Source organism: Balaenoptera acutorostrata, chromosome 15, assembly GCF_949987535.1.
Source record: "Balaenoptera acutorostrata chromosome 15, mBalAcu1.1, whole genome shotgun sequence".
Lineage (NCBI taxonomy): Eukaryota > Metazoa > Chordata > Mammalia > Artiodactyla > Balaenopteridae > Balaenoptera > Balaenoptera acutorostrata.
The window spans coordinates 38,757,628-38,778,457 of NC_080078.1; the positions used below are offsets into that span (position 1 = coordinate 38,757,628).

Sequence of the window (20,830 nt, forward strand, 5' to 3'; positions counted from 1 at the left end):
GCCTGATGTAGCGTGAAAAGCCGCTGCCCTCAGCTTAGTGGGAAAATCCTTCCACACCTGGGTATTTTGTTAGAACCTGGGGCATTGGGAAGGCTCCACAGCCCTGCCTCTCACACACCGTCCCCCCAACCCCAGCTCATGGCCCAGGCCGCTGGGATGCACACCTCTCATTCATCTCCAAGGCGCCATCATCCAGGTTTTGGCTGCTGTCGGCCGGAGGCTGGGTCCCAAGTCGGGGTCCATCCTGACCCGGCCCCTCCGTGTGGCCACCTGCCTGGCTACCCTTCCCACACCATGTGGTGGCTCTGGCCCCGGGAGCCCGTCCCCACCCAAGGGTCTCTTGGTGAAGCCTCTCCCACCCCATCTTTTCGTTCCTGGGTGGCCCCCAGCAGGGGAGTCCACCCCACCCTGACCCTGGGCCCGGCCTGGGTTGGGGCGGGGTACCCCCTGACTGCGTCTCCCCCGCAGGTGATCTTCCAGCTGCGAGCGAAGCAGTGCGGGGTGTGCGGGGAGCGGGCCCGCAGCGCTGTCCTGCGGCCCTGCCAGCATCGTGTGCTCTGCGAGCCGTGTGCGGCCAGCGCACCCGAGTGCCCCTACTGCGCGGGCCAGCCCCTGCCCTGGTGACGGCCGCCTTGTCGCCCGCCTCCTGGTGCCACCGACGTCGGGACCCCAGCCCCAAACAGACCACCCACGGTCTCGTACTCTCCTCACAGACCCTGAAGGCCCCATGGGGCTCGGCGGGCAGGGTGACTCTGCGGGGTTTGTGGTCCTGACGCCACTGTGACCGGATCCTGGGAGTTCACGTCCCGAGAAGCACTTTGTAGACGGAAGAGTTTAGGCAGACGTTCCGAGTTGCTATAAGCTGCTTTGAGGTTCATGTTTTTAATATGCGATAATATGAAGCTTTATACGTGTACTGTGAACAGAGTATTTCCTATCGGTCTGTTGTTAATCCATAGTACGGTAAACACATTAGGTTTCGTATCTGAAATTAGTACTTATGAAGTGAGCATTTATCTAGTAGTGAGAAATGCCTAGGATTTTTATAGTTTCCAAATTAAGTGCAAACTAATAGTATTTATAGCAGAGTGATTATTGAGAGACACATATACATGTAGATGTTTTTAATTTTATGAAGGGAACTCATTTCCTGAACACGTGCACATTAACTGGAGCGTCAGTGACAGCACCCCACGCCTGCGGCCTCCCGCTCAAGTGCCTGCGCCTAGGAAAGCCAAGGAGCTGCGTGCTGTCCTTTCTCCCCTGGACTTGGTCAGCACGGTGACAGTGAGCAGGGCAGTGGGGTGGGGGACCCGACGGGGCGGGCGTCACACTGACTGTGCAGAGCCGTGTGGTGCTCCCCCTTCCCAGAGCTTGCTGGCGGGCGTCCTGTCTGGAGCCTCTCTCCACCCATGTGGGAGACTCTAGCCAGCCTCCAGGGCGACACTGCACCGGATCTGTTTGTCCAGGTGTTATGTTCCAGGGACCATGGGGTTGGGGAGGACCCGGCCGCCGTGCGGGGGCGGGGTGGCAGAAAGGCTGCTGGGAACGGGTCAGATTTTAGTGCCGGCTTCAGTCTGTTCTGTCTGCATTGGGTCACTTTCCCTAGGAATCTGGGAGGAAGTAAAACCTGTCTGTAGTTGACCCAGACTTTGCTCGTGGCAGATCCAGATTGGCATGAGAATCTTCCCAGAGTCTGCCGCCAGGCGTGGAGCAGGGGCTGGGCCCTGGCCCGGAAGGGACGGGATGCCCCCTGCTTGGGGCCGTGCCAAAGACTTTATATAGCATTTTTTAAGTGCAAGGTGACTAGGTAAAAATTTTTATCAGTGACCAAATTAGAATGTATTTACTATAGTGAGAAGTTTAAGACCTTTTTTTTTAACATAAGACAAACTGATAGGAAAGCTGTCATTTTTTAAGGTGGGTCCATGGCATCGTGCAGCTCGCCCGCTGCTAAAGGTAACTATATGACTTGGTTGTAGTGAATCTACTTTGTTTTTAATTATACTGATAATGATTTATTAGCTCTTAGAAATTACGTATATTTTGTGCTACTGTTATCACTGTTTAAAATTCTTTATTTTATTAATATTTATGCACTTGTTTCCCATTTCAGGCCTTTGGGCTTTTGGGGGGAAAACAGGACAATGTTTGTTATTGACATCTAGCCTGGATATTTTCAAATTATAAACAAGAACAATTAAGCTTTAGGTGTATTTATAAGCTATTCCGGTCAGTTCTTTCTGTGGGGTTCGGGGGGGTGGAGGCGCCCCCTCCCAGGCACTCGCTGGCTCTGAGGACAGGTGTGCGGTGGGAAGACCAAAGAACCACCCAGAGTGGAGCTCCTGGGGCTACCTCGGGGCCCTCCCACCCCTGCTGCCTGGCTGCGGTGGCCCTGGTTTTCTGAGGGGGCCACCCATGCTGGGCTCGGCCAGGCTCAGCGTCTCAGGGTGTCACCGCCCCGCACTTGGGTGATGAAGGGGGGCACTGGGTGTAGCAGCTGAAGCTGCGTGGTGCTCGGCGAGGCCGTTCTTGTTGCCGAATCTGTCAGCTCCTGAGTGTTCAGTATTAGCGGTGATGTTACATTGTCACACCATTTGTGTAACTGTGGTCAGCATAAGACCACGACTCAGTGTGGATGCTTCATGTGGATTAATTTATGGAAGCCCCAATCTGTATGTCTGTTTTGAGTATTTAGAGGAGAATGTTATTGGAATGGAATTTTCTTAACCCAGAAGGTAGTATTTATAATGCATAATCATTTACTTGTAGTGAATTGTTTAAAGTTAACACTTGTTCAAATTTTTTTACACTATAGCATTTATGCAATGGTTTACAGAATTCATGGAATTATTTTTATCAGTAGGGAAATTAATTAAAACTTTGAATCTTTATTTTGTCTGCATCTTTGCGCACAACCCCGAGAGCCTGCTGGCACAGAAGGAACAGAGGAAGGTGTCCTGTCGCCCTGCTCCTCCTGCCCCAGATCACAGGGTGTTCGCACGCAGTCCAGGGTCGCCTCGTAGCAGCTCTGCTGTCTTGTCCGTGGGTGTCCTGGGACCCAAGTGCTCAGAGCTGGAAGTTTCTGCCAAAACACCAGGCAGCAGGAGGTCAGGACCTGACCTGCAGGGCGGCAGGTCCCAAGGTGGGCTCAGCCCCAACCCCCGGGCACAACTGACCTGCAGGCTTCATGTAGGGGAGGCTGTGCTGGGTCAGTATGCTTTTAAGTCTTTTCATCTCCTTTGACAGGGCTTTATGTGCCTAGAACAGGAGTTGAAAGGGAGCAGTCAGGCCCTTGGTGGGAGGCCAGTCCCGGGCCTGGGAGCGCCGTCTGTACCTCGTTACAGCTCTCCAGCGTCTGAAACACCAGGCCCTTGGCACCTCCTTCCTGCTGTACCGATTCACTTTGTTCTGGAGTCTTTAAATAACCAGCATCCTCAAAAATCGCCCTGAGCGACTTCTCATAGCCCTGCAGGTGGAGGACGAGGAGGGAGCACTACTGCAGCTGCACTGCTCCCCGCCCAGGCGGCGCCCGCCCTGTCGCTCACCTGGGACGTGATCAGCTCATCCGCCAGGTCCTGCTCCACCCGGTCCCACCTCTGCTGCAGGGCCATGGGCAGGGCCGGGTACACTGAGAATCCAACAGAAACCAGACTGAGCTGAGCCCCTCTGCCCCCCACGCCCCCCCAGTGCCCCCCCGCCGGCCCCGGTGCCCACCTAACAAGGAGTGGGGGTGGCAGACGAGGGGCGTCTCGAACGTCAGTGCGTAGACACAGGTGCTTGGCTCAGACACGTGGGCCAACCGGTTGGTTTTGCCACAGGTGAGCTCCACCTGGGGGGAAACCCTGGTGAGCGGGTTGGGGGAGCGGGCCCCAATCCCACCCTCCCGCCCAGCTCACCTTGCTCTGCCGGCTCCGGGAGTGGCAGGAGTCACCGTCCCTCATCCACATGCCCCTGAAGGTGTTGTTGGCGATTTCCCACTCGTGCCAGATGCTGGGGAGGAGCAGAGTGGGTGAGGCTATGGTGGGGGGGGACGGTGGACAGGTGGAGCCGCAGCCACCCCCAGCGCCGCTCACCCGAGGATCCCACTGTAGGCGTTCCAGCGGAAGGTCTGCTCGTGCTGCGTCACGTTGTGGAACGGGCAGAGCTCATACTTGTACCTGGGGGCACAGCGCTGTCAGGGGGGGTCCCAGGCCCTGGCCACGCCTACCCCTGCCCTCACTCACGTGGACTCCACCAGGCTGAAGCACTTTCCAGAAAGTCTGGAGAGATGCACGGGCCCTGAAAGGGGAGAGCACGGCCCGCTGAGCGTGGTGCGAAGAGCAGGCGTGCAGAAACCCACAGAACCAGGGCCATTTAGGAAAAGATCCAGTGGTTTAAACTTTAAAACTGGAGCAAAAGAGTTGGAGCTGGGCTTCCCTGGTGGCGCAGTGGTTGAGAGTCTGCCTGCCAATGCAGGGGACACGGGTTCGTGCCCTGGTCTGGGAGGGTCCCACATGCCGCGGAGCGGCTGGGCCCATGAGCCGCAATTACTGAGCCTCCGCGTCTGGAGCCTGTGCTCCACAACAAGAGAGGCTGCGATAGTCAGAGGCCCGCGCACCGCGATGAAGAGTGGCCCCCACTTGCCACAACTGGAGGGAGCCCTCGCATAGAAACGAAGACCCAACACAGCCATAAATAAATAAATAAATAAATTAAAAAAAAAAAAAAGAGTTGGAGCAACATCAGCAAAGTACCAGACTAGGAAACTCCAAGCTCATATCCCTGTGAAAACATCAAGTGAACCCCTACAAACCAGCTGAGCTAACCCAGTTCTGGAAATCAGGCCTACAGCAACCAAGTGAGCACCATGCAGCAAAGCCACCACCCCAGCGTGGTCGTGAGGAGCAGGCTGACCTCATCTGCAACATTCCAGCCTAGCTGGGGGCTGCCGGGAGGACTGGTCTCTGTTTTGCCCAACTCAGATCACCAGGCAGGAAAGGGAGCTGCTCATGAAGGCTGCAGGGGGGCAAGGGGTTATGGTTGGACACACACAACAGGACATCCAGGACCTGAGGAGGAGCTGGGGTGAGACTCTTGGAGAACCAAAGACATCCAGGAGCAGCCTGCACAAAGCTGCCCCTAGACTCCGAACACACCCAGCCTGGTGGTGAAGGCCGCCCCAGCACGGGGCCAGGCTGCAAAGAAACCGCAGCCTCTTCAAAGGAAAACCCAACAGAACCACCTGGGAGAAGCCCAGACACTGGACTGATAGAAGACTTCAGTTAAACACATGTCTGAAATATGCTTAAGGACCTGGAGGGAAACGCAAAGAACTAAAGTATATCAGGCAAATGACATGTAGGCAGAGAGACAAACAGTATTGAAAGGAACCAAAAAAATCTGGAGCTGAAAAATACAACTGAAATAAATCCACAAAAGGGGTTAACAGATTTTGAGCAGAGAAAAGAACCAGTGAAGAGACGGCAGGACACACAGTGGGAGTCCCTGAAGGAGGAGAGGGGCAGAGAGAGTATCTGAGGAAATGACTCTCCCAACTTGACAAAACACATGCATCTACACATCCAAGCAGCTCACTGAACTCCAAGTACAATAAACTCAGAGAGACCCACACCAAGACACAAAAGAAAACTGTCAAAAACCAAGTCCAAAGCAGCAAGAAGTGACTCATCACATCAAGGGATCCTTAATAAGATTATCCACCCATTTCTCTGCCACACTCCAGAGGCCAGAAAGCTGTGGGATGGAAGAAAAAACTGTCGACTGAGGAGTCTACATCCAGGAAACTATCCTCCAAAAATGAGGGCAAAATCAAGACACTCCCAGATAAACAAAAGCTGAGGGACTTCGTTACCACGAGGCCTGCCCTGGAGGGAGTCCTTCCAGTAAAGGCAAATACACTGGCAAACCCAAAGCAGTATGTGATTCTTTTTTTTTTTTATTTATTTATTTATTTATTTATTTTTGGCTGTGCTGGGTCTTCGGTTCGTGCGAGGGCTTTCTCTAGTTGCGGCAAGTGGGGGCCACTCTTTATCGCGGTGCGGGGACCGCTCTTCATCGCAGTGCGCGGGCCTTTCACTATCGCGGCCCCTCCCGTTGCGGGGCACAGGCTCCAGACGCGCAGGCTCAGCAGCTGTGGCTCACGGGCCCAGCTGCTCCGTGGCATGTGGGATCTTCCCAGACCAGGGCTCGAACCCGTGTCTCCTGCATTAGCAGGCAGATTCTCAACCACTGCGCCACCAGGGAAGCCCCGCAGTATGTGATTCTGATCTGCAAATCTACAGGGTTTAAAAAGATGCATAAAAATAATTACAAATTACATTTAAAGAGGTAATTTCTGAAATCAATAACAAAGTTGGGGGAGGGACAGAGCTGTACAGGAGAAGTCTTTGAATTTACACCAATTTCAATCACGTACAAATTAGACTTAATGGCTTCATGATCGTATGTAATCCCCTGGCAACCGTAGAGGAAATAGCTACACAGAATAATACAGAAAAGTAAAAAGGACGTCAAAACACGTCACTTAGAAGTAAGTCAACAAAAAGGAATGGAGGGAATGAGGGACAAAAAAACTATAAGACAAATTTTGCTGCTTTGTTTCCTCTAAATCCTTCCTTATCAATGACTACTTTAAATGTAAACAGATTAAACTCTCCCATTCAAAAGGCACAGATTGGCCAAATGGGTAAAAAAAATGTGATCCAACTACATATACTGTTTGTAAGAGACGCATTTAAGATCAAAGACACAAGCAGGCTGAAAGTGAAAGGATGGAAAAAGATATGCAAATAATGAGAGAGAGCAGGGATGGCCACACTAGTATCAGACAAAATAGACTTTCAGGGACTTCCCTGCTGGTCCAGTGGTTAGGAATCTGCCTTCCAATGCAGGGGATGCGAGTTCGATCGCTGGTCAGAGAACTAAGATCCCTCATGCCTCGGGGCAACTAAGCCTGCGTGCCCCAACTACTGAGCCTGTGCACCACAACTAGATAGCCCACGCGCCACAACTAGAGAGAGGCCTGAGCTGCAACAAAGAGCCCACTCGCTGCAACAAAAGATCCCGCATGCCGAAATGAAGATCCCTGCCGCAACTGTGGCCTGACAGACCCAATGCAGCCAAAAAAGAAAAAAAAAGATTATCAGTCAAACACTGTTAAAGGAGATAAAGAAAGACATTATTCATTGATAAAAAGGTCCATTCACCAAGATTATAACAATTACAAACATATGGGCACCAAACACCAGAGCTCGAAAACAAAGCAAGCATTGAAAACTGAAGGGAGAAACAGGCAGTTCTACAATCCTTGGACATTCAACACCCCACTTGAAAGGACACAGAGTACCTGAACAACACTAAAACCACCAGACCTAATCGACATATACAGAATAACCCACCCAACAACAGCAGAAATTACATTTTTTAAGTGTATGTGGAACATTCTCCAGTACACACCATGTGTTAGGCCACTTAATAAACTTAAAAAGACTGAAATCATAGTTTCTTTTCTGAACACAATGGAAACCAGAAATCAATAGCAAAAGCAATGTGGGAAATCCACAAACATATGGAAATTAACACAATCTTAAAGAACCAATGGCTCAAAGAATTCACAAGGGAAACTTGTTTTTGTTTCAAAATATTTTCTAAATACAAGGTACCAAAAATTATCAGATACAGTGAAAGCAATGCTAAGAGGGAAATTAACAGCTGTAAACATATTCAAAACAAGATCTCAAATCAATAACCTAACTTTTACACTTTAAGAAACTAGAAAAAGAAAGCTAGCAAGCTGGACTTCCCTGGCGGTCCAGTGGTTAAGACTCCACACTTCCAATGCAGGGGGTGTGGGTTCAATCCCTGGTTGGGGAACTAAGATCCCACATGCTGCATGGCACAGCAAAAAAAAAAGAAAAAAAAACCCCCAAAAAACTAGCAAGCAAAAGGAAGAAAATAAAGATTAAAGCAGAGATAAATAAAAGAAAAATCAGTAAAACCAGAAGTTGGTTCTTTGAAAAGATCAACAAAATCAACAAACCTTTAAACTAGATTTACTGTAACAAAAAAGAAGATGGGCTTCCCTGGTGGGGCAGTGGTTAAAAATCTGCTTCCCAATGCAAGAGACACGGGTTCGAGCCCTGGTCCGGGAAGATCCCACATGCTGCGGAGCAACTAAGCCCGTGTGCCACAACTACTGAGCCTGCGCTCTAGAGTCCATCCATGAGCCACAACTACTGAGGCAAGCCTGCGTGCCTAGAGCCCATGCTCTGTGACAAGAGAAGCCACCGCAATGAGAAGCCCACACACCACAACGAAGAGTAGCCCCACTTGCCGCAACTATAGAAAGCCCGTGTGCAGCAACAAAGACCCAACACGGCCGAAAATAATTAATTAAAAAAAATTCAAATTACTAAAATCATAAACAAAAGGAGGGACATTACTACCAATTTTACCGACATAAAAAGGATTACAAGAAAATACTATGAAAATTGAAGAAGGGGGAACACCTCCTGACTCAGTTCTATGAGGCCAGCATTCCCCTGATACCAAAGCCAAAAAGATACCTGACGAGAAAGGAAAACTACAGATGTCAACATCCCTTGTGAACGTCAGTGCAAAAATCCTGAACAAAATACTGGCAAACTGAAATCAGCAGCACATTAAAAGGATTCTACAGTGTGAAGAAGTGGGGTTTGTTCCTGGAATGTAAGGATGGTTTAAAAAAAAAGTTTTTTTTTAATGTAATACACCCCATTAACAGAATAAAGGGGGGGGGAAATTATCATCCAAATTGTTGCAGAAAAAAGCACCTATCAAAATTCAACACTGTTTCATGATGAAAACACTCAACAAAGGAGGATTAGGAGGAAACTTCCTCAACGCAATAAAGGCCATATATGCAAAACCCACAGTGAATATCTTACTGAACGGTGAAAGACTGAAAAAGCTTTCCTCCCAAAAGCGGGAACAACACAAGGAAGCTCTCAGCCCTGCTACTGACTATTCGACATTGTACTGGAGGTTCTAGCCAGAGCAATTAGGCAAAAAAAAGGAAAGGCATCCTAATTAGGAAGGAAGAAGTAAAATTACAATGTGGTGTTTGCAGATGACATGATCATATATATAGAAAACCCTAAAGAGTCCACAGAAATCTATTAGAGCTACTAAATTCAGCAAAGTTGTAGGATACAGAAGTGACACTAAAAACCAGTTGTGTTTCTATACAACAACCCAACAGACAACACAAAAAGGAAATTCAATGAAACAATTCCAGGGATTTCCCTGGTGGTCCAGTGGTTAAGACTCTGCGCTCCCAAGGCAGGGAGCCCAGGTTCGATCCCTGGTCAGGGAACTAGATCCCGCATGCCACAATGAAGATCCCACATGCAGCAACAAAGATGGATTCCCAAAGGACCCCAAATAGTCAAAACTATATTGAAATAGAAAAGTTGAAGGACTCACAATTAGTGATTTCAAAGCTTACTTCAAGGGGAATTCCCTGGTGGTCTAGTGGTTAGGACTTGGTGCTCCCACTGCCAGGGTCCCAGGTTTGATCCCTGGTTGAGGAACTAAGATCCCACAAGACGCACAACAACGTCAAAAAAAAAAACAAAAACAAAACAAAACCCAAAAAACCCCACAAAGCTTACTTCAAAGCTACAGTAATTAAACCAGTGCAATATCAGTAGAAAGACAGACGTGTAGACCAACGAAACAGAACAGAGAGCCCAGAAACAAACCCTTGAGTATATGCTCAAAGGATCTGTCAGGGTGCTGAAACCATTCAGTGGGGGAAAGGACAGACTTCTCAACAAATGGAGTCGGGAAGCTGGATGTTCATATGCACAGGAATGAAACTGGACCCTTACCTCACACCATGTACAGAAATTAACTTAAAATGGATCAGAGGCTGAAACTACAAAACATAAGGGGAAATCTTTGACATTGGCTTTGTGCTTTGGAAATGATTTCTTGGATATGACATCAAAGGCAAAGGCACCAAAAGGAAAACTAGATAAATGGGACTTCAGAATTTAAAACTTTGCAAGGAAGTGTTGAAAGACAACCTACAGAAAGTGAGAAAGTATTTGCAAATCACATTTCTAACAAGGGTAATATCCAGAACATATAAAGAACTCCTATTAACAGCAACAGCAACGCCCCAAACAACCCAATTAAAAAATGGACCAAGGATTACTAGACATTTTTCTGAAGAAGTGAAAAATAAGTAAATACAAATAAAATCCACAATGAGATATCACCTCATATCCATTAGGATGGCTACTATCCAACAACAACAACAACAACAACAGAAAAGAATAAATGTTGGTGAGGATGTGGAGAAATTGAAACCTTTGTGCACTGTTGGCGGGAATGTAAAACGGTGCAGCGCTGTTGAAAACAGTTTGGTGGTTCCTCATAAAGCTTAAATGTAGATTTACAGGATACAGCAAATCGACTCCTGGGTATGTGAACTGAAAGCAGGAACTCAGATGCTGCACACCCATGTTCAGATCAGCATTATTCACAGTAACCAAAAAGTAAAAACAACCCAAGTGTACACTGACAGATGAATAAGCAGAATGTAGTACATATGTGCAATGGAATATTATTCAGCCTTAAAAAGGAAGGAAATCCTGCCACATAAATGAACCTTCAAGATACTCTGCTAAGTGAAATACACCAGTCACAAAAGGACAAGAATTATATGATTCCACTTACATGAGGTACTTAGTTAATTCGAGCTGCTAAAACAAAATACCACTGGGTAATTTTACAACTACAGAAATTTATTTTTCACAGTTCTGTGGGGGTTTGAAGCCCAAGATCAGGGCACCAGCACAGTCGAGTTCTAGTTCACAGAGGGTGCCTTCTCGCTGTGTCTTCACATGGTAGAAGGGCCTAGGGATCTCTGGAGCCTCTTTATATTATAAGGGCATCAATCCCATTCTTGAGGGCTCCACCCTCAAGACTCAAGCATCTTCCAAAGACCTCAACTCCTAACACCATCATCTTTTTCAGTTATGATTTCAACCTGTGAATTTCAACCTGTGTACACACAGTGACCACAGCAGGGATCTAGAGTCATTAAATTCATAGAGACAGAAAGTAGAATGTCGGGGGCCAGAGGCTGGGAGGGGTGCGGAGTTGTTTAATGGGGACAGAGGTTCAGTTTGGGAAGATGAAAAAGTTCTGGGGATGATAGAGGTGATGTTTGCCCAACAATATGGATGTGTTTAATGCCTCTTAACTGAACAGCTAATAATGGTTAAAATGGTAAATTTTATGTATATTTTACCACAGTAAAAAGAGGGCAATTCATATTTTCTTACACTAGCAAAAAGAAACACCAGAAGACTAAACATAAAATAACAACAAACAGAATCAAGGCAGTATGGGACTTCCCTGGTGGTACAGTAGTTAAGAATCCACCTGCCAATGCAAGGGCCACAGGTTCGATCCCTAGTCTGGGAAGATCCCACATGCCTCGGAGCAACTAAGCCCATGCACCACAACTACTGAGCCTGCATGCCTATAGCCTGTGCTTCGCAACAAGAGAAGCCACTGCCATGAGAAGCCTGCACACCGCAACAAAGAGTAGCCCCCGCTCGCTGCAACTAGAGAAAGTCCACGTGCAGCAACGAAGACCCAATGCAGCCAGATAAATACATACATATATACATACAGAGTCAAGGCAGTATGGCACTGGCATAAAAACAGAGTCCAGAAATAAAGCCACACATATACAGTCAATTAATTTACAACAAAGAAGCCAAGGATATACAATGAGGAAAGGATAGTCTCTTCAATAAACGGTGCTGGTTAAACTGGACCACTATCTTACACCATACACAAAAATTTAAGTTGACTGTAAGACCAGAAACTATGAAACTCCTAGAAGAAAACATAGGTGGTAAGCTCTTTGACATCAGTCTCAGTGATGATTTTCAAAATCTGACTCCCCAAACAAAAGCAAAAATAAACAAACGGGACGATATCAAACTACAAAGGTGTGCACAGCCAAGGACACCATCAACAAAATGAAAGGCAACCTACTGAATGGGATAAAACATCTAGCAAATCATATACATAAGGGGGTAATATCCAAAATGTGTAAAGAACTCACACAATTCAATAGCAAAAAAACAAACAATCCAATTAAAAAATGGGCAGAGGGTCTGAATAGACATTTTTCCAAAGAAGACAAAGAGATGGCCAACAGGCACATGAAAAGATGCTCAACATCATTAATCATCAGGGAAATGCAAATCAAAACCACAATGAAATATCACCTCACACCTGTCGGAACAGCCACTATAAAAAAGACAAATAACAAGTGTTGGCGAGGATGTGGAGAAAAGGAAAACTTGCACACTGTTGGCAGGAATGGAAATTGGTGCGGCCACTATGGAAAACAGGATGGAGGTTCCCACCAAAATTAAATATAGAACTACCCTATAATCCAGCAATTCCACTTCTGGGTATTTATCCAAAGAAAACAAAATCACTAACTCGGAAAAATATCTCCACCCCCCTGTTCACAGCAGCATTATTTACAATAGTCAAGATATGGAAACTACCTAAGTGTCCACTGATGGATAAAGAAGGTGGGGTACACATATACAACAGAGTATTATTCAGCCATAAAACAAGAAATTGCCATCTGAAACACGGATGGACATTTAGGGCATTATCCTAAGTGAAATATGTCAGAGAAAGACAAATACATTATGATCTCACTTATGTGGAAAACAAAACACCAAGCTTATAGATACAAAGAACAGATCAGTGTTTGCCAGAAGCAGGGGACTGGGGGGGACACAAAGTGAGTGAAAATGGTCAAAAAATATAAACTTCCAGTAATAAATAAGTCCTGAGGATATAATGTACAGCACAGTGACTACAGTTAATAATACTGAATTGCGTATCTGAAAGTTGCTAAGAAAGTAAATCTTTTTTTAAAAATTGAAGTATAGTCGATTTACAATGTTGTGCTAAATTTCTGCTGTACAGCAAAGTGATTCAGTTACACATACTTTTCCATAATGCTTTATCATAGGATATTGAATATAGTTCTCTGTGCTACACAGTTAGGACCTTGTTGTTTATCCATTCTATATATAAAAGCTTACATCTGCTAACCCCAAACTCCCACTCCATTTCTCCCCCAATGCCCCCCCTTAGCAACCACAACTCTGTTCTCTATGTCTGAGTCTGTTTTTGTTGTGTAGATATGTTCATTTGTGTCATATTTAGATTCCACATATAAGTGATATATGGTATTTGTCTTTCTCCTTCTGACTTAACTTCACTTAGTATGATAATCTCTAGTTGCATCCACATTGCTACAAATGGCATTATTTCGTTCTTTTTTTTATAGCTGAGTAGTATTCCATTGTATATATGTACCACATCTTAAGAAAGTAAATCTTAAACGTCCTCTCCAAAGAAGACATACAGATGGCCAAGAGGCACATGAAAAGCTGCTCAACATCACTAATTATTAGAGAAATGCAAATCAAAACTACAATGAGGTATCACCTCCCACCGGTTAGAATGGGCATCATCAGAAAATCTACAAATGCTGGAGAGGGTGTGGAGAAAAGGGAACCCTCTTGCACTGTTGGTGGGAATGTAAACTGATACAGCCACTATGGAGAACAGTATGGAGGTTCCTTAAAAAACTAAAAATAGAATTACCATATGACCCAGCAATCTTACTACTGGGCATATACCCAGAGAAAACCATAATTCAAAAAGACACATGCACCCCAATGTTCACTGCAGCACTGTTTACAATAGCCAGGTCATGGAAGCAACCTAAATGTCCATCGACAGACGAATGGATAAAGAAGATGTGGTACATACATACAATGGAACATTACTCAACCATAAAAAGGAACGAAATTGGGTCATTTGTAGAGACGTGGATGGACCTAGAGACGGTCATAGAGTGAAATAAGTCAAAAAAACAAATATCGTATATTAACGCATATATGTGGAATCTAGAAAAATAGTTACAGATTAACTGGTTTGCAAGGCAAAAATAGAGACACACGGCTTCCCTGGTGGCGCAGTGGATAGGAATCTGCCTGCCAATGCAGGGGACACAGGTTCGATCCCTGGTCCAGGAGGATCCCACATGCCACGGAGCAACTAGGCCCGTGCACCATGACTGCTGAGCCTGCGCTCTGGAGCCCGTGAGCCACAACTACTGAAGCCTGCGTGCCTAGAGCCCGTGCTCTGCAACGGGAGAGGCGACCGCAATGAGGCCACCACAATGTCGGTCCTGGGTGAGCTCCACCCATGCACCGCAACGAGGAGTGGCCCCCGCTCGCTGCAGCTGGAGAGGGCCCGCGCACAGCAACAAAGACCCAACACAGCCAAAAATAAATAAATTAAAGAAAAAAAAGAGACACAGATGTAGAGAACATATGGACACCAAGGGGGGAAGCGGAGGTGGGGTGTGGGCGGTGGTGGTGGGATGAAGTGGGAGATTGGGATTGACATGTATACACTAATATGTATAAAATAGAGGGCTTCCCTGGTGGCGCAGTGGTTGAGAATCTGCCTGCTAATGAAGGGGACACGGGTTCGAGCCCTGGTCTGGGAAGATCCCACATGCCACGGAGCAGCTGGGCCCGTGAGCCACAATTGCTGAGCCTGCGCGTCTGGAGCCTGTGCCCCGCGACGGGAGGGGCCGCGATAGAGAAAGGCCCGCGCACCGCGATGAAGAGCGGTCCCCGCACCGCGATGAAGAGTGGCCCCCGCTTGCCACAACTGGAGAAAGCCCTCGCATGAACCGAAGACCCAACACAGCCAAAAATAAATAAATAAATAAATAAATAAATAAATAAGAAAATCCTTTAAAAAAAAATAAAATAAAAAAAAAAATAAAATAAAATAGATAAGTAATAAAAACCTGCTATATAAAAAAAATTTTTTTTTAAATCTTATACGTCTTCATCACAAGAAAAAAGTTTTTGGTAACTATGTGGTGTCAGAGAATAACTAGACTTATTCCCATCATTTTGCAAAATATACAGTGAATCATTATGTTGTATACCTGAAACTAATACATCAATTATACCTTAAAACAAACAAACAAAACAGCAAATGGCCCTGGACAGGGAGCACAAGGTAGGAAGGAGAGCTCGGGGCGTATCTCTCCTAAGGTTTACATGTGAACCATGCAGGCATGCTAATGTGCTCAAAAGTAAAATAAAAGGATGACATTAAAGCCCCTACAGCTGAAATCAAAGCAAACGAACTGAACTATACACAATTAGTAACATCACTTCACCGGAAGAAGAATCACTCTCAGTGATTTAAGAACAAGTACTGTTAATGAGTTAATAGCAGTAATGCCATATTAGTTTTCAGGCCATTATATATGTGCTGTAGAATAGAGCAAATGACCATATGACGATACCAGGTATCAGAAGCCACAGCCACTAACATGGGACCAAGTCTCCTACAGATCCCACTGTAGAGAACGTCTGAAGGCCTGAGGCTGTAGAGGGGACTGAGGGGCGGGGCCGGCTTGGAAGAAGAGGGCACTGATTCCTGTGGGTTCCCGCCTGGGGCAGGCAATGGCATAACCCGCCCCAGTCTCTGGCCATAGGATCTGGGACAGAGGGAGCCAACCCAGCAGCTGGAAAGTGTGGGGTGGTATCAAAAAGGACGGTGGGGGTGGAGGGAGGGAAGCCTGCCCGGCTCTCTGGCTGAGCCCTGCATGCGTGAACCACCAAGCAAGGGGGTCGGTCCTGGGTGAGCTCCGCCCAGCCAGCTGCCTCAGCACACCACATTCTCCCAAGGGGAGAGCTGGGCCAAGGGTGTATCCAAAAGTATCAGACATACAACAAAGCAGGCAAATGCGACCCACCCCCAAGAGAACAGGCAAACATAGGAGACTGACCCCAACAAACACAGATGATGTTGGAAGTAGAAGAGGATTTTAAAGCAGCTATTGCAACTATGTTCCAGGGTGTAAAGTAAAACATGGTAATAAAGAGACAGGGAATCTCAGCAGATAAATAGAAATTAGAAAAAGAACAGAAACTCTAGAAATGAAAAGAGTCAGAAATAATTAACAATTTAAATCCAGCAATATATAAAACATATGTATTCACTGTGCCCAAGTGGAGCTTACTCCAAGAACACAGTGTTGGCTCAACATTCAAACACCAATGCTACCCACTATGTAAACAGCCTAAATGAGAAAATCCATCATCCTCTCGATAGGTTTAAAGAAAGCATTTGACAGAACCCAACACCCATTCATGGTAAAAACTCAGCGACCAGGAACAGCAGGGAAGGTCCTCCACCTGAGAAAGGGCTACAAATGCCCCTCTGCAGACCGTGAACTGAAGATGGGAGACCGAGGCCAGGTGGGGGGGACGCCTCTCCCCACTGCTCTCCCGAAATTGGAGGCCCAGCCAGGGTGAAGGCACACAACTGTACTCCAGCTAATAGATGAAGAAACGTTAAACACCACGGGAATGCAATGAACAAAATCCAGAATGTGTGAAACAAGTGACCCAGTTTCCTCAATAAATTGCAAGGAAATGGAGGGCATCTATAGATTCAAGGAAACTGAAGCACACGTGGGTGTGTGTCAAGCACACACAACACACAGACCTTCCATACTGACTCAGACAAACCAACCACCTATTAAAAATTATGAGATTGGGGCTTCCCCAGTGGCGCAGTGGTTGAGAATCCGCCTGCCAATGCAGGGGACATGGGTTCGATCCCTGGTCCGGGAAGATCCCACATGCCGCGGAGCAACTAAGCTCGTGTGCCACAACTACTGAGCCTGTGCTCTAGAGCCCATGAGCCACAAATACTGAGCCCGCATGCCGCAACTACTGAAGCCCGCGCGCCTAGAGCCCGTGCTCCACAACGAGAGAAGACACTGCAATGAGAAGCCCGCGCACCGCAACGAAGAGTAGCCCCCGCTCGCCGCAACTAGAGAAAGCCCGCGCGCAGCAACGAAGACCCAACACAGCCAAAATAAAAAAATTATTTTAAAAAGTTAAAAAAAGAAAATAAAGGGGAAAATAAAAACCCTGTAATACTGCATTTCAATTTGAAACTTAAAATCACATCGGTTTCATCTATTCTTCCAGCACAAATACATCTATGTGTGTGCATGCTTTTTACCTTGAAATAATCATAGACTTATAACTGTAGTACATCACCAAAACTAGGAAATTGACATTGGCACAATACAACTGACTACAAACCGTACTCGGATTTCAGTTTTTGTATGTGTTCAGCAATATGAAAAAGCCACTGATACATGCAGCAACACAGATGAATCCCAAAAACATGATGCTGAGGAAGACTCCAGACGTGGGAGTGTATGCTGACTTCTTCAGCTGAAATCCAAGCACGGATGACACTATTCTAAAGCAATAGAAGCCAGAGAGTGATGGGGTGGGGGATTTAAAAGGGACACATAGGAATCGTCTGGGTGGTGGAAATGTTCTCAGTCTTGTTTGGGGGTGGTGATTACATGCATGTGCTCAATTTACAAACTTTATCAAACTGAACATGTCAATTTTACCTCAGTAAAAATAGGGTTTGAGGGACTTCCCTGGTGGCGCAGTGGTTAAGAATCCGCCTGCCAATGGAGGGGACACAGGTTCGATCCCTGGTCCGGGAAGATCCCACATGTCACAGAGCAACTAAGCCCATGCGCCATAACTACCGAGCCTGCGCCTGCACTCTAGGGCCCACGAGCCACAACTACTGAAGCCCGCGCACCTAGAGCCCGTGCTCCGCAACAAGAGAAGCCACTACAGTGAGAAGCCCACACACCGCAACGAAGAGTAGCCCCCGCTCGCCGCAACTAGAGAAAGCCCACGCAGAGCAATGAAGACCCATCGCAGCCAAAAATAAATAAAATTTTAAAAAATAAAAAAATAGGGTTTGAATCTGAGCCAGAAAGGGATGGGTGGGGCGGATTTAAAAGGGACACGTAGGAATCTTCTGGGTGGTGGAAATGTTCTGAGTCTTGTTTGGGGGTGGTGATTACATTCATGTGCTCAATTTACAAACTTTATCAAACTGAACATGTCAATTATACCTCAATAAAAATAGGGTTTAAATCTGACCCAATAATGATATTCAAAAAGGAGAGAGAAAGAAAGGGGGGGAAAGGGAACACTTCTCTTTACCAGAGACCACCAGCAAACAATAAATGCAGAAGGCATGAGAGAAGCAGAGCTCTGCACTCCTCTACCCAATCAGACTGAACCGGGAGGCCACCGGGGGCAGCACGTCCACTCAGCACCAAAGGAGTGCTCACGGACAGCACGCTGAGGGCAGAGGGAGAAACCTGCCTCCCACCGCTAGACCCTGGCAGCACTCAGCCGCAGTCGACTGCGGCCCTCTGACACGATGCCTACCTACAAAGTATTTGTGCCCAAACTGCTTAACCTGACTGTAATCAAGCTTCCAGGCCATTTACAGAATATACTAGGGAAAGCAGAACAAGCTAATGACCTCATAAACCAGACAGATCTGGTCAAACATCCTGTAAGACAACTGGCCCGGCACATAACCCCTTGACTGATTCCTGTGTGGGGTGGGTCCTGGGACAGCTGTAGAAGGCATTCCTGAGACAACAGGAAAATGTGGATGTGAACTGGTTATATTATAGAATTTCTGCTAACTTGGGGAGTGGGAGATCCATACTGTAAATATTTAGGAATAAAGCGTCATGATGTCTGTAACTGACTTTCAAATGGTTCAGCAAAATGAAAGTTCACTTTTTTCAAAGTGAAAACGAGAAAAAGATAAAGCAAAATGTCAACTCTTGTACTGAGGGGAAGAGTATGCTGCTGTTCACAGCCACATTCCTCCATTTTTCTATTCAATATTTTCACAGTAAAAAGCTGGAATCAAGTTGTTTAGTGTGAAAGCTCACAGCTGTACCCTCTATCTCTGATCTCACCATACCCCTGCGGCCAATACCTCTGGCCCTGGAATCCTTGCTCAAGGCCTTTATTTGGCCACTCCTTTTGCTAGACCCCTCTTCCCCAGATATCCACATCCCTTACTCCTGTTCCCCTTCAACTTTTGAACAAAATTTCACTTCTCAGTCTTTTCCTGAACCCATTTAAAACGGCAATCCCCAAAACAACCCCCCCCAAACATTCACTCTTCTCTGCTTTCCATACCTACAGAGTGTTTTTCACCATCAAGCATTCTACATTTTACCTACTTTTTTGTTTATGGCCTACCTACCCCCCCATTAGACTGTCAACTACATGAGGACACTGTATGTTTTGTTCATTTCTACATCCCCAGCACAGACACACTCTGACATGTGGTAGTATTCAAGAAAAAAAGATCTTGGGACTTCCCTCGTGGTGCAGTGGTTAAGAATCTGCCTGCCAATGCAGGGGACACGGGTTCGAGCCCTTGTCCGGGAAGACCCCACATGCCGCGGAGCAACTAAGCCTGTGTGCCACAACTACTGAGCCCGCGTGCCACAACTACTGAAGCCCGCACTCCTAGAGCCTGTGCTCCGCAACAAGAGAAGCCACTGCAATGAGAAGCCTGTGCACCGCAACTAACAGTAGACCCCAATCGCCACAACTAGAGAAAGTCCGTGCACAGCAACGAAGACCCAACGCAGCCAAAAAAATTCTTGGATTTTTGTTTGTTATATTTGATACTCATTTAACAACCCAGCAGTTCCACTTCTTAGATCCTGTCTCAGGAAACCACTCACAGAAGGGTAGAAGGAGGCAGTCCCTGGAGGGATGTTCTCCTCAGCAATGTTTCTAGTGACCAAAAACCATAAACAACACTTTGCTAGACAACAAAAGAATGCAGAGCCATCCTATGGAATACTAAACACCAAGTGAAAAGAGTGAAGACCCACATCCACTGTGAAGAAACACCGTGAGCGACAACAGCAACTAAGCACACCTGTATAATAGTACTGCTCAAAAAAAGGCAAACATCACAAAAAAAATTTAAACAAACACACACAAAACTACACGTTTTTTCTTGTAAAAGCATAAAAAACATTTGGAAAGACAAACACCGAACTGTAACAGAAATCACCTCTAGCGAAAAAAATTAAGGACTATATCCGGGCTAACTATTCAACTTGGTACAATCACAGTCTGGAATGTTAGCGCGCACTTAAAAATAATTTTAGAATTATTGACAAACGACAACATGAGCCTCCAGGCCCTAACTTTCAAGGCCTCTCATCCGAGGTTTCCCTCCCTCCCTGGCCCCCCTGGAGCAGGCTCCCGAGAGCTGACGCGGCCCACCGGTCGGGAAGCCAGGCCAGCTCCCTGCTCCCTCCCAGGCCCCCAGCACGCCCGCGGCCAGGGCCCCGAACTCACCAGACACGGGTGAAGGATCTCTCCTGGGCTGGAGGCGACTGGTCTGGGGCAGGAACGGGTTGTTGAGCCTGAGAGAAGCGGCACAGTCAGGGGGAACCGGGCCCGGACCGCCGCGGGAACCCCCCGCCGCCGCTCCCCGCGAGGCCGCTCACCCGAACGTGTTGGGCTCTTCCACCACCTTCATCTTGGCGGCACCTGCGGGCGCGGGCCCTACGGGGAACAGGCAGTGAGGAGGCGGGCGTGCGGCGGGGGCGCGGGGACGGAGAGGAGGGGGCTCCGGGACGCAGGGGCCTGGGCATGGGTGGAGGGGCGCGGGCGTCGGCAGCCCGGACACTAACCGCGCGTTGCGAGCCCGAGCAGCAGCACGAAACGCGCCAACCCTGCCACCATCGCGCTGCCGCCGCCGCCGTCGCCGCGCGTGGTCACGTGAGCGCACTTGTCACATGAACGCC

At 47.2% G+C, this 20,830-nt stretch overlaps 2 protein-coding genes across 8 annotated transcripts in view; one reads left to right on the forward strand and one right to left on the reverse strand.

Annotated features, from left to right (window-relative positions):
• The window catches only part of UNKL (unk like zinc finger), a 45,430-nt gene extending 42,536 nt beyond the window's left edge, over positions 1 to 2,894 (forward strand). For 5 of the 7 annotated variants that reach the window (XM_057528531.1, XM_057528535.1, XM_057528533.1 and 2 more), the window contains one exon: positions 469 to 749. In XM_057528531.1, coding sequence (XP_057384514.1) covers positions 469 to 624 — 156 coding nt within the window. In that variant the 3' untranslated portion in view covers positions 625 to 749. Of the gene's footprint in view, positions 1 to 468 lie in introns of all 7 variants that reach the window. The other 2 variants (XM_057528532.1, XM_057528537.1) reach the window with 2 other exon arrangements.
• GNPTG (N-acetylglucosamine-1-phosphate transferase subunit gamma) lies at positions 2,872 to 20,824 on the reverse strand. Its single transcript, XM_007181736.3, has 11 exons — positions 20,717 to 20,824; positions 20,531 to 20,588; positions 20,379 to 20,446; positions 4,227 to 4,281; positions 4,077 to 4,160; positions 3,900 to 3,993; positions 3,718 to 3,832; positions 3,549 to 3,631; positions 3,338 to 3,469; positions 3,180 to 3,261; positions 2,872 to 3,085 (listed from the first exon to the last, which is right to left on the reverse strand). Exons 1-11 carry the CDS (start codon positions 20,766 to 20,768, stop codon positions 2,988 to 2,990), a joined length of 921 nt encoding a protein of 306 aa, XP_007181798.2. The 5' UTR covers positions 20,769 to 20,824; the 3' UTR covers positions 2,872 to 2,987.
• Positions 20,825 to 20,830: the final 6 nt, after the last annotated feature.

What these genes read in the sequence shown, in the direction of transcription:
- GNPTG (XM_007181736.3), bottom strand. Translation starts at nt 20,768, where the DNA reads ATGGTGGCAGGGTTGGCGCGTTTCGTGCTGCTGCTCGGGCTCGCAACG. An exon ending in GCTCGGGCTCGCAACGCGCG is followed by an intron (nt 20,589 to 20,716) that starts GTTAGTGTCCGG and finishes TGTTCCCCGTAG; the next exon opens with GGCCCGCGCCCGCAGGTGCC. An exon ending in CGCTGGAGAGCTGTAACGAG is followed by an intron (nt 3,262 to 3,337) that starts GTACAGACGGCG and finishes CTCCTGTTCTAG; the next exon opens with GCACATAAAGCCCTGTCAAA.